The following is a 12,351-nucleotide window of genomic DNA, read 5'->3' on the forward strand; positions in this document are numbered from 1 at the left end:
GCAGCTTTTTTTAAGCATTTTTTTTTTTACCAATGGGTTTTTATTTCAATCCAAAACAGCATTTTCTGGGCCAAAAACCACGCAGAAAACACACAAAAAACATGCAGACTCATACAAAGCATTTTTTTGCCGCCTCTCATTTCGAGTTTCAGCATGGATTCTGCCCTAAGATGGGGCATGCTGTTTCTTTTTACACTTCTTTTTTCCATGTGGAAAAAAAGCTAGTGCTTCTTCCCTCTGAAATGAAGGGGTGGCTGTTTTGAGGTATTTTTTTTGGAGCAGAGTTTGACCAAAGATGTGCCAAAATCAGCACCAAAAACTCAGTTTGAACTGGCCCCTAACTGATAAGACCGCCAACTGGAGTCAAGCCTACAGTGAGCAAGAATTTATATAACTGAACTGGAAGTTCTATTGAGCTGTATATCAGTCTGCTCAGCTCTTCCTGCTCTTTAACATTCTACCACTGGATCGGACTGCATGTTCAACCTGCTGGGTTCCCTTTAAAACTCTACCCAAACAGATGTAGAGGAATTTCATTTCCTTGCACTATTTTCAGAATTTTTATCTACATGTAAGAGGTCAATAAAAATCTGCAGTAATTTGGACTCTTGTGGCGTAAATAGGGTGCACATTTTGTCACACGCCATTTGTACGGCAAAATGAGTGACATTTACCTCCTCGCACTTTTCAGAAGTGATAAGAAAAGGGAGGGGGGGGGGGTGCAGGTGACGCTGCAGGCCCATCACATTTATCTTGCTTCACGACCGTTTTCTGGCTAGGTGGCTGCCATAGATTTAAGTGTCGCACAGCTGGAAGATGCGCCAAATATAAGAGGCATGCGCCTCTGCATAAATATGGCACATCTTCCAGCAGCACAGGAGGAATCAAGACTGAAATACAATACAATGGTCTTGATAAATGTGTGACTTCTCATCAGCATTTAGAAAGCATTAAGAAAATTGCTTTACAGCAGCCCGATGGTCAGGAGGGGACCTCATTGACTTCTGGGCATGCTCTGTGACCTGAGAACAAGAATACAATGCCTGTAATGATATCACCTCTGTATATAAATAAGCAGGTAACTGCAGTAAAGTGATCTGTACAGACCAAGAGGTGGCGCCGATTTTTGGGCTTAGTGGCCAGTGTGAAAACGGCAGGATTTTATGTTCTTGTTTAAATACACTGTGTGCAGAATTATTAGGCAAATTAGTATTTTGACCACATCATCCTCTTTATGCATGTTGTCTTACTCCAAGCTGTATAGGCTCGAAAGCCTACTACCAATTAAGCATATTAGGTGATGTGCATCTCTGTAATGAGAAGGGGTGTGGTCTAATGACATCAACACCCTATATTAGGTGTGCATAATTATTAGGCAACTTCCTTTGGCAAAATGGGTCAAAAGAAGGACTTGACAGGCTCAGAAAAGTCAAAAATAGTGAGATATCTTGCAGAGGGATGCAGCACTCTTAAAATTGCAAAGCTTCGGAAGCGTGATCATCGAACAATCAAGCGTTTCATTCAAAATAGTCAACAGGGTCGCAAGAAGCGTGTGGAAAAACCAAGGCGCAAAATAACTGCCCATGAACTGAGAAAAGTCAAGCGTGCAGCTGCCAAGATGCCACTTGCCACCAGTTTGGCCATATTTCAGAGCTGCAACATCACTGGAGTGCCCAAAAGCACAAGGTGTGCAATACTCAGAGACATGGCCAAGGTAAGAAAGGCTGAAAGACGACCACCACTGAACAAGACACACAAGCTGAAACGTCAAGACTGGGCCAAGAAATATCTCAAGACTGATTTTTCTAAGGTTTTATGGACTGATGAAATGAGAGTGAGTCTTGATGGGCCAGATGGATGGGCCCGTGGCTGGATTGGTAAAGGGCAGAGAGCTCCAGTCCGACTCAGACGCCAGCAAGGTGGAGGTGGAGTACTGGTTTGGGCTGGTATCATCAAAGATGAGCTTGTGGGGCCTTTTCGGGTTGAGGATGGAGTCAAGCTCAACTCCCAGTCCTACTGCCAGTTTCTGGAAGACACCTTCTTCAAGCAGTGGTACAGGAAGAAGTCTGCATCCTTCAAGAAAAACATGATTTTCATGCAGCACAATGCTCCATCACACGCGTCCAAGTACTCCACAGCGTGGCTGGCAAGAAAGGGTATAAAAGAAGAAAATCTAATGACATGGCCTCCTTGTTCACCTGATCTGAACCCCATTGAGAACCTGTGGTCCATCATCAAATGTGAGATTTACAAGGAGGGAAAACAGTACACCTCTCTGAACAGTGTCTGGGAGGCTGTGGTTGCTGCTGCACGCAATGTTGATGGTGAACAGATCAAAACACTGACAGAATCCATGGATGGCAGGCTTTTGAGTGTCCTTGCAAAGAAAGGTGGCTATATTGGTCACAGATTTGTTTTTGTTTTGTTTTTGAATGTCAGAAATGTATATTTGTGAATGTTGAGATGTTATATTGGTTTCACTGGTAAAAATAAATAATTGGAATGGGTATATATTTGTTTTTTGTTAAGTTGCCTAATAATTATGCACAGTAATAGTCACCTGCACACACAGATATCCCCCTAAAATAGCTAAAACTAAAAACAAACTAAAAACTACTCAGCTTTGATATTAATGAGTTTTTTGGGTTCATTGAGAACATGGTTGTTGTTCAATAATAAAATGAATCCTCAAAAATACAACTTGCCTAATAATTCTGCACTCCCTGTATAGTGACATGGAAAAACTTCAAAAATTCTTTAAAAATATGATTTAAACAGCAGGTCATTTTCTGATTATACATTCCATTTAATTTATATTGTTAATTCCTAATCCTAGGGAGACTGCAGTTAAATGAATGTAATTGCTATTCTGTTTATTAATAATTCAGACAGAAATGTTATTAACATACATATTTAATGAAATATTGAAACTAACTCACAGTTGATTAACAACCCAAAGTAAACTTTCCCAGCCAGTGGTTCCCTCGTGTTCCAGCTGGTAGTCATAAAGCTGAAGTAGCACAGCCAGCTGCTCACGGCTGCCAATGATGGTCGCTACATCCTGAAGAGGCGATATAGGGCGTGGAAAGCGAGTCACTGTGAAGAATGACCAAAAAATATAGCGTTAGCCACAACTTATAAGGAACGTGGGGATTTCCAATCAACTAAAAGAGAGATATAAAAGGAGGTTAATATATCATTGTATGTTCGAAGCTTTGCTTGAAAGACTGTCAAAATTACTCAAGCACACTGACAGGGTCAACAAAAGGGGAAAGAGGGACTTTTGTACGATCTAAATCAATAGTTAAACAGTAAAGCAAACAACAGAAGCATAACAAACACAAATCATTAGTCCCACTGGTGATTCAGGACGCCGGTCACATAAGGGCACGCGTAGCGTATCTCATGGAGACCGCCACTCCCAACCATCGCAACATACTCAAAAGGTGGGCTCTGTTTTTCCTATAAGTGTCAGCCAAAACACGTTATGGCCGAGCATCTCAGCCCGACCGTGGGGCGAATGACCCCGAACAGAGAGCCTTAGAGGGATTAATGATAGTCAGTTCAGGCGCCTTAGCCCATAGTCAGGTCTTGACACTTATAAGAGTGCACAAATGCAACACTAATATAACCCTTCCAATTGTGTTATCTGTCTGAACTCCTGACGGCTCAAACACTTATGTATTTATGAGCTGTCGGGAACGTACAGACTGAGCCATCAGATACACTGTGAAGCAGAAGGCAACAGTCTGCAGATACACTGAAAGCGAGAGCTGGAGAGGAAAAAACAACAGTAAATTGAAGAATTGATTTGTAGCCCCAAATGAGTCAAACTCAACAATAAAAAATGCCCCCCAAAAAAAGGTGTCCATAACCAATGGGTATAATAAACTAAAATAATAAAAAAAGAAGAGGGGAGGAGCAGTAAACATGCCAAGGCAACAAAAAACACCTAGCACTCACCTCTTCAATCCCTCCCATGCAGATGCTCTGGTGGTCCCTGAGGGTCTTTACAAGCTGCCAGCAGAGACATGCATACCCCCATCTGACTACTTAAACCAATCAGTGGCAGTCATATGATGTACTACTGCTTTTATTTTCCCCTCAAAGAGTGACCTTTTGATACGGCTTAGGATAGTTTCACCTGGAAGGATGGGATGTTCAGTTGACTTGATAGGTTTTATCTGGCACATTTTACTTGACTGCCTCATAGTTTATGCATTTGACACTTTTTGGACATTTCGTTCTTTGGGTCCCGATTCTTCTGGTCCCAATTAATGGCTTGTAACATGCTCACATCATAATACATTTTTTTTAAGTTCCTACTATTAGTGGTCTTGTTTTCTTGACTTTTGCAAGTATATGCTAGTACTGTATGTGTTTCTCATATGGTTACATTATATGATTTGTTTTAGGTTTGCACCCTAAGGCTACATGCCCACGACCGTGCTGTTTTTTGCGGTCCGCAAACCGCGGATCCGCAAAAAACGGAAGCCTCCCGCGTGCCTTCCGCAATTTGCGGAACGGAACGGGCGGCCATTGATATAACTACCTATTCTTGTCCGTTTTGCGGACAAGAATAGGACATGTTATATTTTTTTTGCGGGGCCGCGGAATGGAGCAACGGATGCGGACAGCACACTGAGTGCTGTCCGCATTTTTTGCGGCCTCATTGAAGTGAATGGGTCCGCGCCCGAGCCGCACAATGTGCGGCTCGGACGCGGACCAAAACAACGGCCGTGTGCATGTGGCCTTACAGAAATAAACAGGGACTGTATATACCTGGGCTATATATCTTTTGGTATGTCTATGTGTTGTATGAACCAGGTGGGGACATTTCCTGATATACTTCTTCATTATTAGAGCTCATTCACACGGCCTTATGTATTTTGCGGTCCGCAAAAAATACGGATGACGTCCGTGTGCATTCCGTATTTTGCGGAACGAAACAGCTGGCTCCTAATAGAGCAGTACTATACTTGTCTGTAATACGGACAATAATAGGACATGTTCTATTTTTTTGCAGAAAGGAAATACGGAAACTGAATGCACAAGGAGTAACTTCCGTTTTTTTTTTTGCGGACCCATTGAAATGAATGGTTCCACATACAGTCTGCAAAAAAAACAAAACGGAATGGACACAGAAAGAAAATACGGTCGTGTGAATGAGCCCTTATTTTGATGTTCAGGTGACTGACTTTAATATATCTCAGTATGTCAATATATTTTTCTTTGACGTGTCAAATTTTTTTTTTTATGGACATTTCTGTCAAATATTCTCTACCACACTTGTGCTTTGCAGTATCTTTTATGCCGATAGCAGCGCAATAACGGCATTGCTATTCTTAGCATTTAACCTTCCAGAACTTTGAAGGACCCCAATAAATGTAATGGAGTCTGTCAGTGTCCATTTGGATCAGATGGAAAGTGGGTCAATCATGTTGCTCATAGTTTGGTCATGTGGTCATGACACTTGTGTTAATAAGCTGGTGTTGTATTTTGTTTCAAGTTTTACATAAAATGTCACTACAATTGGTAAAACTCTTATTTACTTTCCGTATTACCACAAGTGAACAGCTTTACCCAGTGGCACCGACAACCTGCTCTTATAACAATTAAAATTACCAAAATCAAAGTAAAAAAAAACAAAAACTAATTACATAAAACTCACAATGGCAAATATAAGTATAAATAACCATTACATCTAGAATATGCAGATTCTTTGTTTCCTTCTGTGGGACAATCATGTAGAGAAGATTTTGCTTCCTTATGAGCTTATAATGAAACCAAAGAACAAAGGGACAATTTAAACATTGACACGCAAAGTAAATATACAAGTACACGCCTGAATTATGTCAATCTACCTTTAACAATGCATCATTGAATCCAGTTTATATGCAATGCAACATATGATGATGTATAGGTCTGCAGCTGCTGGGACACAAGCTTCCAGCAGACAATGAAACGTGTCCGAGAGCCACCGACGGCAGTCCAGAAGATGTGGGAGCGTGCTTTCCCATTATGGACACTGTTTCACAGGATCTTAGGGCGTTATTGTGATTTATAATGTGGGGAGTCTCTGCATGATCTTGCTTCTGCAGAATCATATGGAAAACCTGACCTTGCTTCTTTCATTATAATGCTGTGCGATCCTGTGAAAAGAGCAGCGTCCATTACGGGGAAATCACGCTCCACACGCTCGTCTGAAGGAGGCCTTGTAGTGTCGTCTAAATCTGTATGCAACTGTACTAACCTAAACGGAACATAATACACTGAGAAAACAAGCAAAGGAGAAGCTAGGTAGAAAGGAGACATGCCAACTTCCCAAGGACAGTCCAGCACTCAGATACAGAAAAAAATTGCACTTTTTTACATTTTAAATTCCAGTAAAAAGTAAATCTGAACAAATTGTAGAAACATTTACTGCTAATGCGTTTCAGGTGCGACAGTACGGTTAAGCCCCCTTTAACACTGCTCAATAGAGCAGACTATTGTTGTCTGGAAGGAACGCTTCCTTCCCAATTGCCTGCTCGTCAGTGAAGGAGACCTCTACATTTCCATGAAGCAATCTCCTCCACAGTACGAGGAGGAGTGATCGCTAATGCAGTGCTGTTTAGAAGACACAATCTGCTGCCACCAAACGATGATTTAGGTGTCCACATGAATGATGTTATTACCTGATAAACAAGCGTTTCGCTCATTCACCAGGTAGTCAGCGGCACCTACAAATGCTCATTAGCGATGATCTGCCCAAAACATGGGCAGTGAAAAAGGGCCTTTAAGCATAATGCAGAAAGGGTCCTCTACAGCGCCCGATGTTCAGGCAGATTTTCGCCAATGAGTGTTCATATGAATGCTCGTTGGTGATAATTTGCCAGTGTAAGGCTACTTTCACACCTGCGTTCAGGTGTCCGCTCGTGAGCTCCGTTTGAAGGGGCTCACAAGCGGCCCTGAACGCAGCCGTCCGGCCCTGATGCATTCTCAGTAGAGGCGGATCCACTGAGAATGCATCCGCCTGCCAGCGCTCAGCCTCCGCTCCGCTCAGTGAGCGGACACCTGAACGCTGCTTGCAGCGTTCGGGTGTCCGCCTGGCCGTGCGGAGGCGAGCGGATCCGTCCAGACTTATAATGGAAGTCAATGGGGACGGATCCGCTTGAAGATGACACCATATGGCTCAATCTTCAAGCGGATCCGTTCCCCATTGACTTTCAATGTAAAGTCTGAACGGATCCGCTCAGGCTACTTTCAGACTTAGAAATTTTTCTAAGTTATAATGCAGACGGATCCGTTCTGAACGGATGCAAACGTCTGCATTATAGGAGCGGATCCGTCTGATGCTCCGAACGCTAGTGTGAAAGTAGCCTAAAGGTGACGCACGTTCATCGGGTATTAGGACCGTTCATGCAGACACGTAAATGGTCATTTGCCAGCAGCAGATCGGTGGCATTTACTATAACACAGCTAAACAGGAAAAGAAACGCACACATCTGGCTGGGACCCCGGCGGGAAGTCCCGCGGTCTGTATCAGTGCAGCGGAGATGGTGAAGCGAGGAATGGGTAAGTTCTCTCTATAAGATCTCCCTTCCACAAAGTACTGATTAAAAGAAATGCTCGGAGAACCCCTGGTTTTGAATACTGATGGCCTATTTGCAGGACAAGTCATCTATTTCTGATCAGCTGGTGTCTGACAGCTGATCTACAGTAGCTTCAGCACAGATTTTCATCACTGGAGCTGCAGTAGAACAGTAGTTGGTGGGGGTCTGGAGTGTCACACCCCCAGCACACAGTACTGATGAACTATCCTGAGGATTATTAATATCCCAGAAACCAATAAAAAAAAAAACATGGAAGTTTGAGGACATTCTTGAGACATTTTACGAAATAAGATGTGAATCTGTAAACAGACAGAAGCACCGCTTCCTTCACATCACAGTTAGAGGGAACCTGTCACAATGAACGTGGTACCCGATCTGCAAGCAACATGTCACAGAGCAGGAGGAGCTGAGCAGATATAGATTGGAAACCATTCAGTATAACCTGGATTTCATTCAATTAACTTCTTTCGCAATCTGTGCTTTGGAGTCAAGGAGGTGGTCCTCTAAGTGATGAGCAGCTTTACCCGGATGATTGCGTTCAGTCCCTGAATTCAAAGCCCAGAATGAGCATATGAATTTCTAGGAATAAAACATAAGTTATACGGAGTCTTTTCCCCATAAAACTCACAGAGCTAGGGCTGCAGCCATCGACTATTTTTGTAATCGAGGATTCTATCGATTAATCCAACGATTAATCGAGTACTCTAATAAAAAACGAATTAAAAGAACATTTTTCTTTATAAAAACTCCTCAACCCCCCCGGGCCATCAGCTGCCCCCCCATGCTATCAGACTTCTCCCAGACCCTCCCCCCCGTGCCACCAGCTTGCCCCCCCACCCAATGCCACTAGCTTGCGCCCCCCCCCCATGGCAACAGCTTGCCCCCCTGTGTCTCCTTCTCCCCGCTCCTAGCCATGTCCCCAGCGCCAGTAAAATAAAATACTTACCTCTCCTGCACAGCTCCTCCATCTTCTTTTCTGGATCCTGACGTCAGACAGTGTCGGGTCATAGTGCGCGCTTACGTGCACTGTGTCCAGGCGATGTGTCAGGATCCAGTGCAGCGCGGTACAGATCGGCGGGTGACCACATAGCGGTGAGTAATAGCAAGCGCTTCACTCCCGGCTCCATGGTCACATGACACAAACGGATCCTCGATGCAAATTTTGTGTGTGTTGAATTACTCGAATCAAGCAATCGTTTCAGCCCTACATACAGTAGGTATATATCTGTATCATGCTGTCCACAGATTGGTCTGCACGGTGACCAGCTTGCTTTAAGAAATTTGCCTACAAATAAGTCGTTTGGGAGTAAATATATAGATTATTTTGCTGTGTCTTCTGTAATGTGACTTTAGCCCTGAAGCAGAACACATTACACAGCACAAGTGCATCTAACTCTGCTCAAGTGTATTCCAAGTGTACTTTAGACAATTGCCAGACAGAAATGGAAAGAATCATGTTAATTAAAACAGACAGAAATAAAACATGACAATTACAACAGTCCTCGCTTTATATGGCTATGGAAACACATTGCCGTATATCTGTTGAAGAGATCTTTTGGCTGCAGACCGGCTCATGCAGCTTTATATCTGCTCCCAAGATGGCTGGACCATCGTACAAAACAAGCACTTCTACCTTTTGTGTCACCCCCATCTCCTCGTAGATTGTAAGCTCTTACGAGCAGGGCCCTCATTCCTCTTGTAATTATTGACGTGTCTGTTGTTTTGCCATTTATGACTGTTTGTACATGAACCCCTGAACTGTAAGGCTGGGTTCATACCTGAGCGTATTCGAAAAGCGCTTTTTACAGGCGTTTTTGAGGCGTATTTAGTATTTTGGAAACGTGCGTAGTACGCGCGTTTGTGTGATTATCCACAGAGGCGTCCAATGAAAAACTGCTGCAATACGCGCAACAATATGCCGCAAAGAAGCTCCTGTACTTCTTGGGGCGTAGGGCGTTTTACAGCGCGTTCGTACGCGCTGTAAAACGCTCAGGTGAGAACCATGCCCATAGGGAAACATTGGTTTTTGCCTGTTGAGCGTTTTACAATGCGTAGGAACGCGCTGTAAAACGCTCAGGTGTGAACCTAGCCTAAAGCGCTGCGAAATATGTTGGCGCTATTGAAACAAAGATTATTATTGGCAAAAAAGGCAACAATCTATATAGTAACTGCAAAGCACATTAGGTCTATTGTCACAGAGAACACAGAGCAACCCGAAATCAGGGAAGAGAACTGTGTTCATCTCTTACATGAATACGACTAGGACAGGCGGGATACATGGGATATTACACAGTCTCACATGCTGGCATGACTGAGTCAGATGCAGGAAAATCACATAGCCAGCAGGTCTATTTTAAGGGCTAGTAGACAGTCTGTAATAGAAGTTGGAAAAATCTCATCAAACTTTCTGTGTGTATGAACCACTACGGCTAGAAAACCACTACTGTGTGGTACGAGACTAGAGACAAACAAAAGAGGAACACTTCCGTGACTGCCAATGATTGCTAAATGCAGTCCAAGACGTATAGACACTAAGTGCCAGGACAAAGAGGGCTTCATGCCTCTGCGGGTATGAGAAGCAAATGACAGAAAAGCACATTTGTGATACCTTCTATCTGCAGTATTTCTCCCTGAAGCTTGGCTTTACTGGCAAATGGTGCATTCAGTAAAACAGTGGCAAAGAGTGAGGGGATAAGGGACTGCAGCGCAGAGAGATACATGTGCAGCTTGTGTTCATCCAGCCCGTGCTCTCCTTCCTGAAATAAAAAGGGGGTATATGATGACACCTTGGCTTCTGGACTAAATAAAACAATACCTGAAGCTGAGGACTTACCCCTCTGTCACGCCACAGATTCCACCGTGCTCATGTGACCACCGGGGCTGGAAGCAGACTCTTCTGTTCGGGGGCCGACCGGGTGTGTTCCTCAGGAAGACTAAGGAAGACATCCTGTAGGAACCTGGGCAGAAGAGCCAGCATCCAGTCATGGCGATCACGTGAGATCAGCAGAATAGGTGATCCATGGAGGGGTAAGTAATAAGAGGAGTACAAGGTCCCCGTGAGAATGGAGCAGTAGAGCATACATGTCACCACTCCATTCTCTGGAACTGCCAAACACAGTGCTCGACTCTCTCCATCAGCTTCACAGGAGTGAATGGGGTTGTGGTCACATTCTGAGTCCTTGCCGACTAGAGATTCAGGGTCCCCCCATTCTCATGATTGGTGGGGGTCCAAAATATTGATCATTTTACTCCAACACATTTCTGTTTAAAACTGGCATATGAAATGAATCTGGGCCTACATATATTCCAATAACTCATCTCAGCAACTTAACTTACCCTGAGGAGCTTTTCAATTTTGCTAAGAAGGGTGGGAATTAGATGGGATTGGAGATTTCCAAGTTCCATTGTCCATGCAGCATAGGCTGGTAAAAACACCTGGTGAGTGGCACTCACTACTCTTTCTGAGGGGTCCCCTAATGCGGTCAGTAAGAGTTCAAAACCCTGAAAGTAAATCACATTAATGACAGTTATACGATAGCAATTACCGAATGGAGTACATACATGTGACAGAGCCCCAAAGCAAAGATTAAACAAAGGTTTAACACTACCACACTCCTAAGGGTACTTTCACACTTGCGTTTTTGTTTTTCGGCATAGAGTTCCGTCCTAGGGGCTCAATACCGAAAAAGAACTGATCAGTTTGATCCTAATGCATTCTGAATGGAGAGCAATCCGTTCAGGATGCATCAGGATGTCTTCAGTTCAGTCTTTTTGACTGTTCAGGACGGAGAAAATACCGCAGCATGCTACGGTTTTATCTCATCTCCAGCCAAAAAAACTGAACACTTCCCTGAATGCCGGATGTATTCGTACCGGATCCTGCATTAAAAATACCGGAATGCCGGATCCGTCCTTCCAGTCTGTACATGCGCAGGCCGGTAAAAATGTGAAAAAATAAATAAATAGAAACTGATCCGTTTGTCCATATGACATACAGAGAGACGGATCCGAGCTTGCAATGCATTTGTGAGACGGATACGAAACCGGATCAGTCTACAAATGCTGTCCGTTTGCATGCAGATTGCCGGATCACTCTGCCGCAAGTGTGAAAGTAGCCTAACAACCCGGGAGCACTTTTTTCTGCACCATCTTCTTTCCATGATGTATGTGGCTCTATGACCCTCCTTGTACAGGTTCTAATAACATCATATGGTCTTCCTGTTGAGAATTATATATTTGCACTCATGTATGCTCCTTTAAAGTTTTCCTCCATTTTACATAGGGCATACAAAATAGCCATTTTAAAGGTTATTCAGTATTGATCTCCTACATTGGGAGCTCCAAGCAGAAAACGTAATGCAAAAATGGAAAGTGTGTGTGTACAATATGAAAAACTGTAAGGCTCCAATCAATTGAAATGGAAACCATATAGCAAAGCTCTCATACCGAGTACATGCACTTTGCAGGAAATAGGGGAACGTTCTCAATACTAGTACAAAGGAAAGGTGATGCAGTTGCACGTAGCACCCTGTTTGCAGCTCTCTCTCGTGCCAAGACTTTAATAGGCAGAAGTGAACATTTCCTGCCAGTGACATTTACCTGCTGATACTTGTCTGGATCATCAATGTATCCCATAATTATGCCAAGACTTTTAATGACCGCTTCCCGCACCATATCAGCCTTGTCTTCCAGTAACATCTGTTGCAACATTGACAGCACCAGAGAGCTTCTTATCTCTTTCTGAAAAACGCAGACA

The 12,351-nt window shown here is 43.5% G+C and overlaps 1 protein-coding gene across 5 annotated transcripts in view; it reads right to left on the bottom strand.

The window, feature by feature from the left end:
- Positions 1–12,351, bottom strand: part of RELCH (RAB11 binding and LisH domain, coiled-coil and HEAT repeat containing) — a 139,867-nt gene that overhangs the window by 35,102 nt on the left and 92,414 nt on the right. For all 5 annotated transcript variants that reach the window (XR_005778958.1, XM_040431891.1, XM_040431890.1 and 2 more), the window contains 4 exons: positions 12,195–12,335; positions 10,932–11,096; positions 10,204–10,351; positions 2,940–3,096 (listed from right to left, as the gene is read on the bottom strand). Coding sequence is in view for 4 of the 5 variants with exons in the window: in XM_040431891.1 (XP_040287825.1) it covers positions 2,940–3,096; positions 10,204–10,351; positions 10,932–11,096; positions 12,195–12,335 (611 nt within the window). In the remaining variant the exon portion in view is untranslated. The remainder of the gene's footprint in view (positions 1–2,939; positions 3,097–10,203; positions 10,352–10,931; positions 11,097–12,194; positions 12,336–12,351) is intronic.

The sequence above is a fragment of the Bufo bufo genome, chromosome 5, assembly GCF_905171765.1.
Source record: "Bufo bufo chromosome 5, aBufBuf1.1, whole genome shotgun sequence".
Classification (NCBI taxonomy): domain Eukaryota; kingdom Metazoa; phylum Chordata; class Amphibia; order Anura; family Bufonidae; genus Bufo; species Bufo bufo.